Below are 21158 nucleotides of genomic sequence, written 5' to 3' on the forward strand. Positions count from 1 at the left end.
TTATTAATGTTAAAAAATTATTCAATAGTCAATATCACGTATACAAAGAATGATCGGAGCTAACTAGATTTTATTAGTACTATATGAATAATTTGAAAGATATGATTTTGGGCTAAACTAGTATTGACATCATGACATGAACATTAGGCTCATTTCTGAAATTAAATTATGAATATACTAGGTATATATTACCATCACACATCATCGTCATTATCGCATTATAAAACACATCACCGTCATTAAATTGCATACTAAACAAATCGTTAAAGAATACTAATCATGTAAATTGCATAAATATCACGTAGTATGTTGCTTTGTACTATGTATAAGCATATTAATTTGTCTTTATGTTCATTCCTTAAAAATAAATTATCCTTTTTTGATTTGTCCCTTGAAATTTTGCCTAGTTTTCTTTTCCTTTAATTAAAATGGTGTGTCATAATTTTCATGTATAAACTATAACTCAAAGGAACAATAGTTAATTTAAGATTAGAAAATCAAAGGTGTCAATATTTGAACCAAAATGTAACCCTTTTTAGACATAGAAAATGACTTTCATATTCTAACACCTAAATCCAACTTTTTAGTACCAAAAATTAACCAATTTTAGCAACTAGTACAACAATACCATCTACTAATTACCCATCATTATCAACAACAATTTTTTTTTTTGGTTTTTTTCCCCCAAAATATCCTAATATCTAAAATAATTTTTATTTTCCAACGTGGCCATCAATTTTCCAAGTGACCAAGATCAACATTGGTTCTTGTGGGTCCCATTTGATCACCATAATTCATTTATTCACAAAACAACATTCTCTCAATTTCAAAGGTCTACCAACAACAAACTATTATCATTATCTTTTTTGAAACCAACTATTATCATTATTCTTTTGTTCCTAAATGATAATTAAAAGCTTCAAAATTGTATCTGTCTTAAACGATTACATCATTATATTTCGTGACTCTCCTTTATTGTCGAAATAAAAACAGAGTACACTAATAAAGTAATAATAATTAAAAAAAGTTCTCAATTGCTGAAACTAAGTCTTGACCTTTCTTTGCTTATTACATCCTTCCATTTTTGGCGACCTTTCCATTACCTCCTTCCCTCTTTCTTTTTTTCTCTCCAATTTTTTCCTACTTTTCCTTTCTATCTGAACTGAATCTCTGTTCAATAATCCTTAACCCTAGTAAACTTCAAAAAGGTATGTCAATTTAAACTTTCCATTTTTGTTAATTTTTTCCTGGGCATTTTTTTTTTGGTTTCCTCATTTGGCGGGTGTTGTAAATGCTGTAATATTTGTTGATTTATGATTTTAGTGATTACTTTTAAAATATAATTTGTACCCTTTGCAATTTTTTGTTCATGTTATTTCAATTTATTGCTTTGAAAAGTTAAATGTCTTGATTTCCTCATATGGGTATGTAGAAAATGACTAGATAGATGAATGTTTGATTGGATTTTTATTAGTTTTTGTATATAGTTAATATTCAATTTTCTGGGTTGTGTTGATTTCAATGTTGTTTATAATCTTTGACATACAGGAATTTGATCGTGCAAGTTACAAAAGGAAGTACCAACTTTTTTGTTTTCAATTTTTTGTCCAATTTCTGCTTGAGCAGTGTTTGGGTTGGAGGATCATAGGAGTCTTAGAGATACTCGAAAGTGAATCGGATTTTTTTATTTGGTGGGTCTGTTTTATTGCATAATTGGGTTGCAATAAATCATAGACTTGTTGATTCTGGTATAATCTGAAGAGGAGGAATTCTTGATTTGCTGATTTTAATGGTATTGGGTTTTGCCAACTGATATGGTAGTGATGAAGAATTTAGTACATGAATGACATAGGATGAGCTAAGATTTTAGTGAAATGGAGTTAAAAGGGGATGTTGATGTACCTGAAGAACGTCCATCTTCGCCGCTGTGGGTTTTGCACCAGATATCTGAGGAGGCAGTTAGGGTGGCAAATGAATACTTGAGTAGTGCGAACACATCACCAGTTTGGACGGGGCACAAACGAAGTCAGAGTGAAGTTGTAAACAATACACACCGGCGGAGTAATAGTTTCCAAAACTTAAAGTCTCAGATATCGAAAGCTTGGCGGTGGGGTGGGAATACACAGTATGAAAATGGAAAGTTTAGTTTCAATCCCGAGGTGCTGGCAAACCAGAAACGCCATTGGTATCAACTTCATACCCAAGTATGTTTATACTGTATCGTAATTTTTATTACATGATTAGTCTTTCTGTATGTATTATTTACCTCCTTTATAAAATTGATATGGTGGCTATGTGATGCAAAATATGAGGCTTTTCTTTGAAGAGGGAACTAAATAGGTTTAGACTCTAGAGCTTTTGCTCCAAATGGGAGGGTAAGGGTCAAAGACTGGGAACCAAGGTCTAAAAAATGAAACCACTCTATATTTCCCTATAAGCTGTCAAGTTGAGGTTGATGAAAATTGAATCATAGGTGGGGGCTCAATCAACGAGTTACCACACTTGATTTTTATGTCACAAGTATATATGAGTGTGCAATTACCCATTTTTATTCACCCTGCATTTCAATAATTCTGTGACCCCTTAGGATCTAAGAGCATTTATGGTGGACTAGTTGCTATAACTAGCTTATTTTTAAAGCAAGAATACCCTTTTAGTTTAGGTTAATATTTGTATGTTATGGTATGAGCCGTATGACAAATTATTGTTGGTGCAGATGATTTTCTTAAAAATTAATTTAATCATAATGATATATGGAAAAGTTTTTGTGCTGTGCATTTTCAAACAAATATGATTATAGGTTGATGATTTATGTATGTTGAGTTGATGACAGGGAAATTTAAGGTCTATATTAGTAGTATTTATAAGTTTATATTGTCATATTACACGTTTGCTTTGGAGTCTTTTTTCTTGTGGGTAGTCCTTGTAAATTATAATTGGGTGATTGCTGTTCATTTTCATATTGGAAGTATTGTAATTGCTGCTAACTAGCATTAGCTTTTCAAAGCATGAAAATCTGGCTTCCTTGTGTCTGCATTGTTGGTTTTCTGAAGACTCAAAATCCCTTAAAGATTGCTGTATCCTATGTCTCATGAAAGTTCTATCTTGTAGCACGTCTTCTAAAAGAATTTCAATGTATCTGTCATCTCAATATAATGCTGACCCCTCTGTCTTTCTCCACCTTAGAAGCCTAGCTTTGTTACTCTTCATCTTGAAGTTGCATCTTTATATCTTTCCAAATTCAACTTTCACATCTGCTAAAATAAGATTTAGTACCCCTTGTGACAGTCTTGCACGGTTTCAATTAATCTTCTTCTGCTTGGCCAGAAAAAAAGAAGCATAATATTTTTTCAGTTTTGATGAGCTTCCTCGGATTCATAGCTCACAAGATGTCCTTGCTTACTTCAGCCATTGTGGTGTGTAACCTTTGTGTTGATCTTGAATGGAATAGCTTAGATTCAATTATCTGATAGCTTTTCTTGTTTAACATTTACTACTATGTCCACAGACCTTGAAATCGAAAGATGGGAATAACCCTTTTGGGCTAAATTGGAAGACAGAAATTTTTGACTTAGGTATATGAGATTACACGTATTGGAGTTCAACAAAGTTTTGTGCAACTTGTTGGCCTTTCTTATACTCAAGCACTCTATAGTCTGTAACCATGTTGCCCATGTTTTTTTTTTTTTTTTTCCATGCGAAGTTGCTTCCTTTGGATTTTCTTTGAACTTCAAGTTGTGTATTGAGCAGAGCTGACTGATACTTTTGTCACTCCCTTGAGTCTCTACTGCAAAGCCACCTTTTTCATGGGGACTGCTTAACACATGAGCCCCCTCTCCCTCTTCTTGCAATTACCACTGGGTTCATTCTTTGTCATCTGTGTCATGAGGCTGTTCCTGGCTTAGACTGATTATAAGATGGTGACATGAATTATGATTGATTAAGTTTTTTGCTTATCTCTTGCTATGTTATGCTTCCCGCATTCGTAGGTAATTGCACCATTTAAAACAAAAGTGTCAAAATAGTAGCACCATTCCCTTATTTGGTAAATATATTATGGAATAAATATTATAGTGCCCCTCATAATTTCATTTTATTACCAACTCCCATGCCCCATCTTTACTTCCTCTCTCTCTCTCTCTCATCAGTCTTTACCCTCATCGTTCTCTCTAGCCAACAGTTACAACCACAGCAACCACTCTTGTTGTACCACCATCACCAAGTGTATTATCGATCATAGTTAACTATCAGCTGTAAATTCATCTTTTCCCACAGCTCCAACGACCGAAATCCACCACGAAAACCACTCTAAGCTTTTTTGTTTATGTTATTGGCGTGAGTAATTCATCAAAATTAGAGTGCTTGGTGTTTGGGTTTGACCTGAGGTCTTATATTAACCTTAACTGCACCACAAAGCACTTAATTTAGATGGTTTCTGTATAATTCATCACTAAATTAGGTGGTATTAGGGCATGAAATTTTGATGAGTGTGTTGGAATGGGGGGTGGTGGTGTGATATTGTGGTTAATACCTGTTTATAACATCAACTTTTTCATTTACATCTCAATTATGATTTGTGATCAACCTGATGAACATTTGAGGCGAAGTTTCACAGGTAGGACTAGGTAGGAGTTTCATAGAAGGAAATTAGGAGATAAATTTGCAATCAATTATATTTGAGATTTGTTGCATGTGTCGGAATCTGGATCTGCTTATGTCCATTTTCCTCTATCTTTAAACATGTCAGTATACATGAACTGGGTTGGTGCAAGTAGCATAGGTGAGTACTGGACTCATTGGAGATGTATCTGGTTAAAGGGATGGCTCTTTTTATTATTATTGGTTTTCAATATACCTCTTGAATTATTTACTTTTCTATTTGAAATAATTTGAATTGGCCATAGTAAAGGCAGAGTTTTTCTGGGCATATAGTTTATGACTGGAATGCTGCTTTCTTGTCTTGATTGAAAGTTGTTAAAGATAAAACAATGTGCTCGTAGGGTCAGCCAGGTTGAAAAATTAAGTATGCTGCCAGCTTGATGTTTTTCCTTAGCTCTAGTTTGTTCCTTCCACCTTCATGGTGTGAAGGGGGAAGGTCAGGGTGGTAGTAAACTGTGTTTTCAGTATTTCACTTATGCTGTTCATGGACGTTTTTTTTTAATCGTACTTTCTCATTTGGTCTTAAATAACTTGCACCATGTGGCTTCCTCAGGATCGAACCCAATATCAGGAGCCCACTTCATTATTTGAACACTTCATAGTTACAGGTCTACATCCTGATGCTAATCTTGAAGCTGTCGAGAATGCCTTTGCTAGAAAGAAAAAGTGGGAGACAGGAGTGGCTAAATCAGAAGAACTGAATGGAAGATCCTTGAATTATCGTGGTCCCTCGTCTCCTGTGCTGGATCCTCAGGTTTGATCCTGATTAATTATATGTATCATTTACTTGCTTAGTTGCTTATTCCTTTAGAGAATTCAAGGTCTACCGATATATCCGTAAAAATGAAGTAGGGTAATATTGGGACAATGCAAGCCCAAGATACATTTTTAGAATTTGCATGGACATGTTTAACTTATGGTTGTGATTGTATGTAATGATGTTTCTTTTGTGTGCAGATAATTTTCAAATATCCGCCTGGGAAGAGACTGCCTATGCGTGTTAAGGATTTATGTGCATTTACTTTCCCCGGAGGTGTCAAGGTTTTCATGCATCTCATGATTAATATTTTGATTTTGCATTTGAGTTATTTCTGTCTGAATTAATGCAGCTTGTTTGATTTCATGAAATGTAAATTTTAGTTTTGCTTAGAATATTGTATCAGAACTTGCAGCATGCTTTCTCTATGACAATAGTTTCCTTTTAGTGTTTTTTATTTTTTATATAAAAACTTTATATACTACTTTGCTATAATTAGTCATCTAATGAAGTATGATTTTGATACTTGTTTATGTACCAGTTATCTTTGACCTCTTAACTAAAGTATTAAAACAAGTTGAATAGAACACACTTGACCTATGACCTTATCAACATTGTTCTTAGAAGACGGCCTGTTATAGTTTTGTTTGCTATTGCCTAAAGTTTTGGTACTTTCAATGCTTTCTTTGAAAGGAAATTTATGGCAAGTTTCTGAAAGATCCAAAAGTTTAAAAATCAAATGATATTAAACTTCAAGTGCTTCTTGAATTTCAATATGAAGGAGAGTTTTGGTTAGTCTGCTGAGGGATATAAAAGATCAGAAGATGGCTACCTGGTCTTAGAGGTTAGTGTGGTTTCCATTTCACTAGGCATATGAGAATATCATGGCAGCAAGGCAACAAGGCCAACACTATTCTTCTTGCTAGATTAAATTGTTGGCACTGGTGTTTTGGAGCTGAATGTCACTTTCATCTGAAGCTCTGTTGACGTGTGATGGAATCATACAATATCAACTAGCATTAAGTTTTCTTTAGTGACCTTGATTTGTTTTCTCCATGATGTTGTATGGTAAATTTTTATTAATTCTTTCTTTTTCTATTGTCATCATCATTGTGCAATGATTAGAATGTCACTATGGGAATTTCCTTTGCTTATTATAGTATTGGTGTGCCTCTTGTAATATATTTTTGTTTGTTCAACTACAGGCTCGGCTAATGGAGAGAAGTCCATCCCTGAGCGATTTGAATTCACTTGTTTATGGGCAGGTAGGTTCTGTATTCTTGTTATGTTGTTACTGAAAATTGGTATCTCATGCACTCGTTTATACTCCAAGTCTCCAAGGGCTAATGATGATTGCTGACTTTATATTATTTCTTGTAGTTTTGACATTTTATTAGTTACACAATCTTTCGTTTATTATTGTTTGAAATGAAGTTTAATCAATGTCACCTGTAAAATCCACATTAGCCGCGTTATTTGAGGACCCACTCTTATGCGTGGAACTTAGGTTAAATTTGCCTTCTGTTTGTTTTCTCATTTCTAACCAAAATTTTGAAGTATAACATAGCTGGCCTTTAAGTGCAGTAGAATTATTGTAAAAAAGGTGAATAAATGCACTCAGCACCTGTAATTGCAGTTAGTCTCTTTTAGAGGACTTTAATCACTTTGATATGCAAAAAGAGATGACCCCCAGGCTCGTAGCCATGTAAGCACAGGAGACAGACATCAGGGGAAGTGCATATGAGGGTTGTTGAATCTGCATTTTATCACTAGTGTAGCCTTTACAAATATGTTGTTCATGCAAAGGTCTCCTATTTGACAGCTTCTACTTCCAATTGTAAGTGGCCAAGGGGAAAGGGTGTTGCATGTTTGAGATCGTTGTAAATGATTGGAGATGTTACCAATGAATAAATGCCATACAAATTGCCAATATGCTATTACTAGGAAAATGAAGTCCATCACCATATCAACAAGTCCATCTCTCTTGTACTTCTATTTCTCATGAAAAGAAAAATTGCTTGAAAAGTATGATCCTTCTTTTTGATGGGCTATGAAAGGGGGCATTATGAAAATTCAAAGATGGTGAAGATGAGGGACAAATGTGAAAAGAGAATACTCTTTTGTCCACAGAGACTTCTATCATGATCTAATTTAGCCTGCTAACTCATCTAAAACCTAGCCATTGGGAAAAATATAGAATATGTTTGGGTTACCAACATCCATGGGCTTGAGTAGCAGGATTTAATCTCTGCCACTTTGTTACACCTTTTCATGGGTTCTTCTTTTTCTTTATTACTCAATTTCATAAGTAATCGAGAGGGGATATTGCCATTTGCCACAATCATTTTATGATAAAAAAATAGCCTATCTCTTCATAAAACTGGTAGTTTTGCAGACTACCACTTTGTTTAGATATCTAGAAGGCAAAAGAAAATGAGGGAAAGAGAAGGAAGAGGGGAAAAGTAAGGTAGGGGAAGGTGGAGCTGTATTATTCCTCCAAATCTTCCCAATTTTGGAGGGATTGTGTTTATTAAGGAGGAAGCGAAAATGGATTCTTTCATGTCCCTCTCCTTTCGACCCACGACCTCTTATCCAAACAAGGGAACGTGTACCCCTCTCCCCTCGTTCCTCCCCTCCCTTTCTCTCCATTCCTCTTATCCTAGCAAAGTGTATTTCTTCATTGGAATATCCATAAATTCTTGTTAGATGGAGAGAATATTTATGATTCTTGAGATTTTAATGGAATGAAAATATTCAGATGGGAGATGACACAGTATCCTATCTTTACCTTAAGTCATCAACCCATCACCTTTCTCTCATTTTAGCCCTTATAACCTCCTTGGCCATTATTCACTAAGATTTATAGTAAAAACTCAATCCTTCATCCACTTACTCTAACTAGATCAAAAACGAATTGCCTTTTATGAAAAACCAACTAATCCTCTAGTTTACGTTAATACAAAATAAATTACACATCCATACCTCAATGCTTAGCATTGCCAACCATCTCATAGCTATGCAATGAGAATTGCCTGGAAAAAACTGTGCCTCGGATAGATTTTACTTTTTTCCCACCATTGGAAGTAACCATTTAAGCCTTAGGATTATCACCGTATTAAAGATAGCAGAATAATTGGCTACCCCTCATAAACCCCTTGAGAGACTAAAACACCCCCTCTGATGTACGTTTGTCTTCATTTATTAAGTAAAATCTTTTTCATTGATATTAGTGATCTATTAAGAACATGGGTAATAGATGTGTGTATATTGGGAACAATCCCTCCAGTATCAGAAGCCATTTATATGAGATGATGTATGTAAAATCATGTGGCTTAGGGTGTACTGTACTTTTATGCTCATAATTGAGTTTGAGGGTTGATGTGAAAGGCTAATTGCAATAGGAAGGTGGGTGAGAGAAGAGAGAATAGAGTCATATTACTATAGCTATAGAGGAGAGTGAGAGTTATGTATGTTCGTGTGCAAATAGTTATTCCTCTTCATAAATAATCTGATGCCAAAATTTAATGCTGGCACATTTTGCTTTATATGGCCACAAAGGCTTACTGTGGTGATTGGTGCGAAGGCTGATAGAACTACAACTTGATTTATGCTTTTTTAGTTGCTTCTAACATTAATATATATTGTATTTGCAACTGTTTATGTAACACACCATAGAAAATCTATCCTAGCTAATTTTAATATTTTTTATTTTTCAGGAGCATATGGGTAGGGATGATTTGGCATTTGTTTTCTCATTGAAGGTAAAACCATTAAAGTCAGAAGTAAGACGTGTTTGCAGAATTGTTTCTAGTTAAAGTACAATGCAAGTTACAACTTGGAAATTGAATATATCGTTATCTTTACCCCTTCCCCCCACCAAATATTTTGAAAGCGTTATCGTATGTATGCTTGATCAATAATAATATTTCTTGTGAAGAAATGATCTAAAAAATGGCTATTATAGTAATTTAACAGGATACCATCGTATCATGCTTTGTTTATTGATATTACTTCACTTTGGGGCCTGGATCTGTTAATGGGAAGCTGCAAAATATGGTGACAATTTTTTTTTCCAGAGAAATACAACATTCATAAACAGGATTTTCAATAAGGTTTCACAACTTTCAACAGTATAATGGCACAGCTTAATTGAAATATTAGCAGACAAGCTATAGAATTGGTTTATCTTCGCCACAAATGGACTCAAAATTCTGTTGGTTTTCTTATACTTGCTTGCCTGATGAACCAAATTTGAGGTTGAAAAATGTTAGTATTATGGTAAAGCTGTACCAATTGAAATATCTCTTTGTTATATTGTGTTCAAGATCTTTTTGGAGTTTTCTTTTCATTAAATTTGAATGTGAGCATCTCTAGTATTATTTTCCATACTGAGCTTTTATTATACATTGCTTATTCTTTTGAACCATTTTCTTTATTTATTTTTTGTTAGTCGAGCATCTTCTTTGGTTTATTGTCAGTTCTTTATTGGGGGGGGGGGTGGTTGACATTCGATTCTGAGTTATCTTGTCTTGAATTAGGCTGCAGATAATGGAACACTATATGGTGTTTGCCTGCATGTACCAGAAATTGTTCAGAGGCTACCTGCCATCTTGGGTTCTTCATCACCCTTGTGTAATCCATCTGTTGGAGGCAGTCGGTTTCTGGTTTCCGCACCCCGCTGCTACTGTTTGCTTACTAGAGTTCCTTTCTTTGAGCTGCACTACGAGATGCTCAACAGGTTAGGATATATCTACTGGACTCAGTTGGTTTCTGAATGTGAAAACTGAGAACAATATCACCTCCCATGTTCTATTCTATGCATTCTGCTTGTCCAGTTTGTGCAATTGAATTCTTTGTCTTTTATGGCAGTATCATTTCACAGGAGCGTTTGAATCGTATAACGCGGTTTGTTAATGAAATGAGTCTTTGTGGCTACTCTCCCTCCCCCTCTCCTTCAAGGGGACCATATGGAAATCTTGACTCGCCTAGTAAGGAAACAGAGTGGATGTCGTCAGCGATTCCTGTTGATAGTGCAATAGCCCTCACTGCTGCTGCTGCTGGTATTATAACTGAAGATGAGATCTCATCTGCGTCTTCAAAAATTGGGGAAACTCTATCTCCATCAAATGGGAGCGAGGCCTCAGATTTTGGTCCTTCTAAAGAGATAGACCAGGAAGGGAAAAGAAGTCTACAAGATTCTGATGATCTTGCTTCTGATGCATCTGAATGCTGTGCTAATGGTTTTGCTAGACCATTAGAGAATTACGAGAATGGTACTTGCTCACCTGAGGCTATCTTGTCATCCCAGGCTGATAATCTCAAGCTGGAGAGAAGCAATAGTTCTCTGTCTTTGTATAGGTATAACAGCTTACATTGTAATAATGAGTTAGATACTATAAGCCAGGTTATCCTGATAACATTCATGCACCTCCCAAGATCTCACTTGCATCATGTTTTGAGTCCTTGCATGTATACCCACTGTGGTAAAATTGCCATAAATTCAGCACAATCTATAATCATATTGGTCTGTTTTGACAGTTCAGTGAGAAGCATGGATGAAGATGATTGTTTTTCAAACCAGGATAGTGATTACTCAGGCGATTTCATGAGTATGGAATGGGCTAAGGTTTGTTTACCTTGTTCATTCTCTAAACGAAGACCTTTACTTGTAATCTGTGGTAGTTGTCTTTTGTGGTTTAAAAGAAGTTTGATCTTTTGTATTGCTCTCTTACAGGAGAATAAGAATGATTTGCTACAGATAGTTTGCACTTATGGTTCTCTTCCTATTCCTCCACGGGGGAACGAAGTAGTTTTTCAGCCACTTGAGCACCTGCAGGCCATCCAGTACAGACGCTGTTCGGATTCTGATCTTGGTATAGATGAAGTTTCGTTAGACGTAGAGTTGTGTGATCCAGTTAAATCTGCTGAGGTATGCTTTTTTCATGGATTTACTTTGTCAGGAGTAGCTTATATAAAAAATTGTTTGTCTTAGTGGTGTTGTGACTTTCAGGCCAATGCAAGATTAGCAGCTGCAGAGGAAGCTGTTGCATTATCTGTTTGGACCACTGCTACCATCTGTCGAGTGCTTTCTCTCGATAGTGTATGTATATGCTGACTTATCCTTGCTTGTTGGGCTTTGGTTGATAAATTAAAGTGATAAGTTCTGTATAACTATCCCACGCTTCATTCATTTTATTAATTGTCCGTATTACGGCGATCTAGAAGATTCAGTATATAATGGGAGACCAAACAAACTTTCATGTAGAGATTTATGTGTAAATTAGTAATAATTACATAAAAGATTTTGTTATAATTTATAAACATGTGATAAAGTAAGTGATTAAGTAATTTTCAAATTTCTTTATTATGAAATCGTTGCATAGAAATAGCATCCCTCCTCCCCTTTGATCTCATTTTGTCTGTATTTTTATATTTGACGTTTATATTGATTATTATATTTCTTTGAGAAAACATTGATTATTATATGAATACTAAATATATTGATTATTATATGAATACTAAAAATTCGGTGCTATTTTTTTATTCATGGACATCTTTTTCTGCTGCGCATTGTATTTCTGGCTGTACATTGGTTTATTTCTATTTTTATTTATTTTTATTTTTTCATTTTTTTATGACGCCTATATTTTTTAACATACTGATACCTTTTATTGCTTTATTCATAACTCTCACCATCTACAATCTTTCTTTCAGATCTTGGCTTTGCTTACTGGAGTATTGTTGGAGAAGCAATTGGTTGTATATGGATCTAATCTGGTAAACTATATTTGTAAATTCTATTCTATCGTTTTCATTTGTTTGAGGATTAAACCTTTTTCCGATTTCCCTACATTGTTCCCTTATATTTTGGGGTTGATTGAAGTGCCTTTAATTTGTGGTGTCTAATTACTAACCCGATTTTGCTAAAGTCTAGCTCTACTGGCTTGTATCTTGACTCTTGGCTCACTCGATCTTGAAACTTTGGATGCTATTGTGTACCTTAGGAAATTGTAAGCAACCTTACTTAAAAGGATTTTGGTGTGAAATTGTTTTTACATTAGAAAAAAAGAGTACTACATATTAAGGCCCTATTATCTTCACCTTATTTTGCTAAATTGTAGTTATTTTTGCTAAACTGTAATTGTTTTTACTGAATTGAAGTTAATTTTACTAGTTTGAAACAACTTTTACTGATTCTCTATTAAATTTCTTTTTAAAGTTATTGATTTTTACTGTGCTGAAATTATTTTTACTAAAATGAACTTATTTTTATTGAATTGAAATTATTTTATTGAATTTTATTTTTGTAAGATGAAGAACAGGGCCTTAGAAGGAATAGTGAAAAATAAAAGCAACTAGAAAGATAAGATGGCTTCACAACAAACACCTAATGATTGTAATGATAGAATAGTGATGTCAAATCTTTGAGATATGTCTTTCTTAAGACTATTTTCTTCACAATTAAACCAGCTTCAAGTTTTCTAATTTTCCATTCTGATGTCCACCTAAAAGAGAACTCATAATATGTAATTACTGAAATGATTGTTATGTTACTGATGTACTCCCTCCATATTTAATTGATTTCTTTATTTCTCCAGACACGGAGTTTTAGGAGGAATAGCAGAAAGTATTATTTTATGATTGAAGTGGGGTTGGTTGAAGATTAAAAAAAACGTGATAAAGCAAAAGTGGGTATTCGTGGGGAGGAGAGAATATAAATATGATGAGGGGACCACTAGTGGGGAGGACAATAGTAAAATATTGCTCAAAGTTTCCAAAAAAGAAAATGGAGCAATTAATTAAATATGGCCGCAAAAGGAAAATTGAGCAATTTTTTAAATACGGTCGCAAAAGGAAAATGGAGCAATTACTTAAATTCGGAGGGAGTATAATACATAGTTTCAGGATTTCTAGAATAGCTTTTGTAGTGAAATGAGAATCTATCCGGGCTTTGTACTGGAAGGGTTAAATGAAGGGCAAGATTCGACTTCCTTTTTCTGAAAACTTGAAAAGAGAGAAGTTCAGTGCTTAGAGAGATCTACATCATTTCTCCACACCAACACTAAAGAACTATGATCACTGTGCTACCATAATATATTTGTAGCAATAAGGTTTTGTGGAGTATCGATTTCAAACTATAGTCTCATTTCTTGTTTTGATCATTCAAGGTTTTATGGATTGGGTCAATTCCGGGGTGGCTGTGTGGGGCAATCTGGGAAGAGACCTTCAGTGAGGTGCTTGTAATATAGAGTGTGGGCGACAACCTGTTAACTTGAATGGGTTTTCCTGAAATTGTATCCCTCTTTCTTTTAAGTTCCAAGCCTTCAGTGAACCTTTCTATTCTATATTTGACTGTAAACATTGCTGGTGGTTGATGGTAACATCATATAAGGTGATGAATAACAAGTAGGATTTAGGGAAGAATACAAATTTTGATTATAGCTACTTGATTAGTGTGGTTTATCCTGAGATCTTAAGTGTCTTCTTGAGTTTGAAGCGTGTTTCTTTGCACTGTAGAATCATGCAAAGTGTGTCCTATATCTCAAGTGTTTTTAACACCAGCATTGCTCAGAGTTTATTACCATTCTGTTATTTGTGGATATGAAAAATTGACAATGTTATCTTAATTTTGTTTATGAATGATAATGGGAACATATAAATACTAATCTGCCCTGTACATTTACTCTGGACCTGTTATGCGACATTTTGTATCATACAAACTTTGAGACATCACGTAAACGCAAAGAAGTTAGCTCTTCGATATTCTTGTGTTTTTTTGTTAAATATGAGCTGTTTATCTGTTACTGCTTCCTCACCGCTATATTTGACTTTTGCAGGGTGTTCTGTCAGCTGTAGTTCTGTCCATCATCCCTATGATTCGTCCATTTGAATGGCAAAGTCTATTTCTATCAGTAAGTGGATGATATTTAAAAATCACCAGTCCATTTCACTTCATTTTGTGATTTACCATGGAATTACTCGCTTTCATAACATCTTCCTGCATCTATCCCTGTTCCATATATTTTGATCACAATGTCAGTCCAAGGGAAAAAGAGTTGGGCAGGGGAAACATCCTGAGCATATGTTTCATGATATATATCTTGACAAGTATCTCATAAAAGTGGAACTGCAAGATGATTAATTTTTCAAACTAATTAAATATTTATGTAATGGAAATCGCATGGTATCAGATGTTAGAAGACTTGGCCCAAGAACTTTTCAAATTCTATGGCAAATTTCTTTCTCTTCAAATTAATATGTCCTGTGTCTTTGTGTTGGTCTCCAAGGCCCACCTTTGACTATTTATATCTTTAGTTAAAATTTTGAATAATTGATGGCACAAAAACTGAGATTTTATCATATACATTGTGAGTAATAAATATATGGGATTGAAGTGGATGAACTTTGAACAAAAAAACAATTTGGGAAATCTGTGTCCGAATGTAGATGAGGACTAAGGCAGATAATCTCATGCCCTTAGCTGTCATATAGCTATGTTATCTACAAATCAAGCAAAGTCAAGTGCTGTTCAGATCCTGGCATTTTATAGCTAACCATTGTTGATTGCTAATTAGTAATAACATCAAGGGCATCTTAATGTAGGTCATGAGATTGTGATTAAATGATTTTATTTTGCTAAGCATTGTGGATCACATCTAATTGTTGTTTTTTCTGATATTATCATCGCTGCAGATTCTCCCTGTGAAGATGCTTGATTTTCTTGATGCTCCTGTACCTTACATTGTAAGTCAATTGCATTTAGCCTTCACATTCTAGTTTTGTAATTAGTCTTGATGCATCTGTTTCAGGATTTTCGTTAGAATGCACAAGTTACAAAAAGGTGCTTGTTCATTGATATTGACTATTGCATTGTCTTGCTTTTTCATTAGATTCTGTTTCATATTAAATTCCTTGCTTTCTGACGCTATTGCATATTAAATGCCTTGCTTTAATTGTGAGATGGTATTGTTCATCATGACTCATTTTTGAGTTTCTAATAGTGCGGGCCGCGGGGGTAATATTTTTTTTTTATGGAAGTTAGGCTGAGGAGAAACCCTCAAGAGTAGCATTAGGGTGTGTTAAAGATTTTCTCCTCTCAGAGTTTCTAATAGGAAGTTGTGTGTAGGTAAATATTGATTTGTGCATCTTTCGATTCTCATTTCCAAAAGTCTTCACCCGCCTCTCGTTCTGTAGCTTACTTTTGCAGAAAGCCATGGTCCTTAAGAAGATAAGTCATTGTGAGTACATGTTTAGGTAGGGTCAACAATAATCTATGGACAAATACATGCACGCAAATACGCAATGTGTACAGTGATGTATATGAAACCATTTTTCAACATTGTAAGGTGGCTGTGTGTGGTGCAAGTTGTTTGTGATCTGGGTCTGGTTTCTTCATCACCCAATTTGGTGCATTGGAGGTTACTGAAGTTTTAGTGGGAATAAGGGGAAGTTGATTTTAAGATATCAGGATGTCTTGCTGTTAGTTAAATTCTGTGGCTAGAGCGAAATGGTATGATGTTTAGCTATAATTTACAGGCAATGCTATTTGTGGTGCACTTTACTTCAGTTTGGCGCATTTTCGTGGGGGTTTCCTTAGGTCTCCCCTGAGATAATATCAAGCATGGTTGGCAGTGGCACATTATTTCTTGTACTACGTGTATTGTCTAGAGTTTTTATTTTATTTTATTTTATTTTTGATTTTTTTTAGATAGGAGAATTGTTAGGGTCTTTACCTGTAAATGGCTTGACTCAACCCCCTCAAAATTCCAGTGTTTTAGGTAGTGAACTTTATTTAGAAGGTGAGGGTTCCTTTTAAAGAGAGTGATTTTTTGTGGTCTTTGGCAGTGGATCGGATTAATGCTATTGACATGCTTAGGTTTTTTCAGCAGAAATTTGTATGCTTTGCTGGATGTTCACATGTATTTCTACATTGTGACGTGGCAAGTTATCTCTAGAGGATGTTGTTTGTTTTGCTGGAGGAATCTTGGGTTTTATTCTTTAGAGGTTGTGGATTTGCTGCAGATCAGATTTTGAGGGTTTTGTAAGGTTGTAGAGAAGTTGTTGTGACACAATGTTTGTATGGCAGTCATGCGGCGTGTGTAGCTACAGCAAAGCTCAGGGGTATTTTTAGAACTTTTCAATCATTATGGGACAAAGTCACTTATTTAGCTTTGTTATGAGCTAAGGTGACTGAAGATTCTGAGAGTTACTAAATGGGGAGGTTCTAAGAAGCTGGGTTAATATGTAATTTTGGTTTCTGTTTAGGGGACAACTTTTCCTCTTTGTTTTTATAAAACTTAACATTTAATGCCTTGGTATGGATTGCTATCCTTAGGAAACCAGAACAGAATGCCATCCTATTTCTTTGGGGCCATCCTATTTCTTTGGTAGCTTCTCCTCTATCAATACTCTCCATATTTTTTTTTTGGTTTGTTTAAGAATTCGATGTATTGACTTGTTAGGTAAGAGTGTTAGTTTCGTGTGTTATTAATTTTCTGGATTGATGTATGTCTTTAAACATTGCAACTTGTCATCCTGATGAAGCTCTATTTTATTCTGGTTTGCAGGTTGGTCTAAAGAATAAACCAGCAGACTTGAAGATTAAGACTTCTAATCTTGTCCTTGTTAATGTGGCAAAGGACCAGGTTTGCACTCTTTTTTAGATGTTAACGTAAATACATTTGTGTTAAGCATGTCATGGTATCTGATTGGAAATATCTAAGTTGTTAAGCCATGAAAATCTTATGTTGTTGCTAGGGCTGTTTGTTTAAAACATTTACTCGTGGTAACAATGGTCTATGTGTTTATATTGTGCTGGCCGTGAAAGCTGCAGGTGGAAGTTGTAATGAACTGATTTTCGGGGTTTATATTTCTGATTTTAAAATGCAAGTGAATAAAGATTAAAGCTTGAATATTGACTGAAAATGGCAGAAGGTTTACAAAATGATAGGTTTAATAGCTTGAGGCTATCACTCTTTAACAATGGCTTGAGGCCATAACTCTCTAGGTTTCCCTTCAATACAATTTTCTGCCTATTTTTTTCCTTTTCCCCTCTCTCTATTTTTACTAAAGCTAAAGACTCTAACCTAATAATACTAGACTACCAATATTGCCCCCCTTAGGTTAAGTCTATTACAGAAGTAAAGTATTTGATAAAGAATCGAGTTCCTGTGTAGTTTAGTTGACAAATGTATTAACTAAAACTCAAATCGGAGTAAATAAAAGAATGGAATGGAGTGGCTGATGAAAATATTGACAAAACACCCAGAGAGTTAGTTTTTCACTGATAACGGGAGTCCTTTTTCACATTTGAATGTTTATGCAGGTAAAAATGTGTTCCTTGCCCTTGCTACCTCGACGAAAGGAACTCTATTCTGAACTTCGTCCAATTCATACTGCATTGGCTGGTCATTATATGATGGCTGAAAAGCACCCTGTATATAAGTGCAGTGAGGAGCAGGTACTTTCTCTTTTTTTCTAAAACAGCCAAGTGTGGTTGTGATATATGATACTTCGTATGATTTTTTTTTTTTTTTTTTTTTTTTTTTTTTTTTTTTTGACGGGAGATATGATACGTGCTTTTGTCTTATGGAAGGTCATTACAATAGAAAACACACGCATGCTGGGGATCTTCTAACTCGTCTTGTGTCCTATCTTGCCACATTATCTTTTTAGATAGATCATTTACCATTTAGCTTAAAATAATCTTTCCTAAGTTGCTGATGTGTCAATAATGAGAAGAGGATGAGGTATCAAATGGGGCATATGATCAGTCCCTCACCCTAGTCGTACTTGTCAAAAGAGGGACACAGTAATAGTCGTAAAAGTTCCTGTGGATGTTGTAAGAAACTTTTGTAAGATTTGTAAATTGAAGCAACTTATGTTCATCTTCTACCAAGTGATGAATATTCAAAGAAACAATTTTTTAGACCAGCTAGAAGAAGGAAAGGACACAGTAGTAGAGTTGCATAGTCCTTTGGTTTAAGGAACATACTCACTCATAACTAAAAAAAAAACTAGAAATAAGATAGGCCCACCGACTTTCAATACCGACCAAGCAAGGGTTAACGCTGTAGTCAGGGAGTTGCCGGTAGTCTTTGGTAAAGAGGCAATAAAGCAGAGCTAGGAAAGGGAGACTAAAAGAAGCTTTTTAAGCGCGCTCTGAATGTTATCATCTGCATTGTTGATTTGTACTGGTGATTAGAGTTGGTGGAGCTTTTATGTAGCAATCATGATTTTCCTGTGTGACATGAGAGCCTGAGTCGTTGATCAAACTTTTCAAGTTCTTAATTAATTAGGTTAACATAAACCTGAAACAACATTAGTTGGGCTAAGTTTAGGCCAGGAACTTAATGATAGCTTTTCAAATTTAATTATCTTTAGCTTGAGGATTTTCTTTGATACTAGGGAGAAGTTCATGGGAAGCATCACCCAGCTGTAGACTCTAGCTAATACTTGATTTCTTTTCTGGCTCAAAATAAGACTTAGGATTCGTCTCAAGATTGCAAAAAGAAGGATATTAAAAATAATTCACCTGTATTTGGGATTTTTCTGTTTTTGTTGTTCATTATGAGCTCAGTTTATATTGTGAAGTCCAGGACAATCCTCATTTCCCATTTTTCCCCAATTAGATGGAAAATTATTCTCATTAATATCCTCATTCCCCCCTATTAGATGGAATATAGCTCTTATTCATTGTTTCCTTCAAAAAAAAAAAAAAAAAAAAGATAAAAAGATAAAAATCCATAAATGGGCAACATAGGCCGGGTTGGAGTTCCAAGTTAAGTAGTTCTTTTTCATATCATAGTCCTTGGCCTATTAGTTGGATGAGTAAAGATCAGAGGGGTAATACGAACCTAACCTATGCATCATGTTTGCTAGCTTCACTTTTTTACATATATTCAGTGATCTGCATGTCTGTAGGCACAGAAGATTAGATTTATGCCCCTTATACATATATAATTGCCTAGAGCCTTTCTCTTTAAAACCCTTTCTTGTAAACACATTGACTAGCATGCTACTCCATGTTTCCATATCTAGTACGAGACCTTTAATCCATAAGGTTCCAAGAACAAAAACTTCTCTACTGGTGTCTCGTTCTGGTACGTGGTAAATGGATTTTGCTCTGTGCATACATTATGTGTTCATGATGAGTGAAACATAGAATAAAGTTTCTTGTCTGAGATTCTAGTCATATTCTATAGGCTATTTTAAATTTCTAGATGAATTTGCAGGCTGAAGCTGCCACACGATTTGTAGACGTCATGAAGAGATACATGGAGTCCCTATGTGCAGATTTAAGGTCCAATACAATCACCAGTGTACAATCAAACAACGATCGAGTGAGTGAAACTCTATTAAATTTATGCAGTTAGGCGGGTGAACTATAGGGTTGAATGATAATATGAAATAGCAACAAGGATCTTAATTCTCGTGCTGTACATGCAGGTCTCGCTACTTCTAAAGGATAGTTTTATTGATTCCTTTTCTAGCAGAGACCGGCCATTCATTAAGGTTTGTCCTTTTGAGCCCTTTGTATCAAATCAGTTTGCATCTTATTGTAGACTTTGGTTTCTTAGTTCTGGTAGTTCTGTCATAACCTTCATTGTTTAGCCTCTCTTTTTCAGGCATTATAAAAGTCAATTTAAATTTAATGTTGACCAGTACATACATAAATCCATTGCTTATGCTCTTTGGTTTTGGCTTTGCAGCTGTTTGTAGACACACAAATGTTTTCAGTATTATCAGACTCTCGTTTGGCAACCTTTGAGCACGAGACGTCATAATTTAGACGCAGAAAAGCAGGCAAGATAGAAAAATATGCTGATGCTCCCTTGTCAAGCTATCAGGCAGTTACTTGCAGTTAGATAGGTCTCTTGGTGTTTGTAGGTAGTACATGGTTAGGTTTACTCTTTTATTCTCACTTTTTCTTTTTTTATGGGTTGGGGGGTTGACAAACAGCTAGATCTGCATAGTTTCTAGCTGCTGCTATTTGGAAAGAAAGGAAAGAAAATCTGTAACATAGTCTCATAGCCCAAGTATAAATATATGCTATTCAGGGAAGTTAAATCCCTATATTCATTTGGAAAATTGTCTGAGCCGCAATCAAGCGCCTGTGGTTCTACCTAATGTAAATGTTATTTATCTATCCAATAAAATTTGGTTTGATCTTTCACATATTGGTGTGTTGTCTTACTGATCGAGGAACACTTTAGGTCATCTTAGTGATTGAATGTAGTGTTATTTGCAATCTTGAAAACTGAGGTTCTTTTCTACACCTGGTTATCAGTTTGACAGAATATGAATATACAGTAACTGCTTCTTCGTTAGCTGCCAATGCCTATGATAATGCTAGTCCAACTCTTTTTTTTTTCTTTTTTTTTTTAAATATATTCCTTAATAATATTTGATTGCCATCCATTACCACTCGAGGGGATGGTCTTCATCATTAACATGATACATCCATCACAATGAAAGTTATTCACTATAGGTCGTAATTATAACGACTACCACGAGCTGTAAAAGTATAATTTATAATACATCTACATTAGAATAAACACGGTATTACTCTTTCTGCATTTAATTAATTGCATCACTTTGACATTGGAATTTTAATGATGAAGAAAAGGAACTTGGTAGAGTTAGTAACAGTGTTTTCAACATTTTTTGAATCATACGACATTTAAGATCATAGCATTCTGGAGAGCAGAGGTTCGTGACTTTATCTTATCAGGAAAATACA

The 21158-nt window shown here is 34.9% G+C and overlaps 1 protein-coding gene across 2 annotated transcripts; it reads left to right on the forward strand.

Annotated features, from left to right (window-relative positions):
* Nucleotides 1-953: 953 nt before the first annotated feature.
* LOC110689689 lies at nucleotides 954-20593 on the forward strand. Of its 2 annotated transcripts, XM_021866469.1 has the most exons (19): nucleotides 954-1208; nucleotides 1549-2204; nucleotides 5213-5413; nucleotides 5617-5700; nucleotides 6622-6681; nucleotides 9133-9177; nucleotides 9955-10154; nucleotides 10286-10774; nucleotides 10955-11042; nucleotides 11151-11345; nucleotides 11427-11516; nucleotides 12131-12193; nucleotides 14254-14328; nucleotides 15110-15160; nucleotides 16984-17061; nucleotides 17742-17876; nucleotides 19651-19758; nucleotides 19865-19930; nucleotides 20128-20593. In XM_021866469.1, the coding sequence occupies exons 2-19, from the start codon at nucleotides 1875-1877 to the stop codon at nucleotides 20200-20202; spliced, it is 2433 nt and encodes an 810-aa protein (XP_021722161.1). In that variant the 5' UTR covers nucleotides 954-1208; nucleotides 1549-1874; the 3' UTR covers nucleotides 20203-20593. The 2 variants fall into 2 exon arrangements, with proteins under 2 accessions (XP_021722161.1, XP_021722162.1); XM_021866470.1 differs by lacking the exon at nucleotides 954-1208 and having other exon boundaries at nucleotides 2109-2204; nucleotides 5268-5413.
* Nucleotides 20594-21158: the final 565 nt, after the last annotated feature.

The sequence above is a fragment of the Chenopodium quinoa genome, unplaced genomic scaffold (assembly GCF_001683475.1).
Source record: "Chenopodium quinoa cultivar QQ74 unplaced genomic scaffold, ASM168347v1, whole genome shotgun sequence".
In the NCBI taxonomy this organism is placed as follows: Eukaryota; Viridiplantae; Streptophyta; class Magnoliopsida; order Caryophyllales; family Amaranthaceae; genus Chenopodium; species Chenopodium quinoa.

What these genes read in the sequence shown, in the direction of transcription:
- LOC110689689 (XM_021866469.1), top strand. Translation starts at nt 1,875, where the DNA reads ATGGAGTTAAAAGGGGATGTTGATGTACCTGAAGAACGTCCATCTTCG. An exon ending in GAGTGCTTTCTCTCGATAGT is followed by an intron (nt 11,517 to 12,130) that starts GTATGTATATGC and finishes TCTTTCTTTCAG; the next exon opens with ATCTTGGCTTTGCTTACTGG. An exon ending in TTAATGTGGCAAAGGACCAG is followed by an intron (nt 17,062 to 17,741) that starts GTTTGCACTCTT and finishes ATGTTTATGCAG; the next exon opens with GTAAAAATGTGTTCCTTGCC.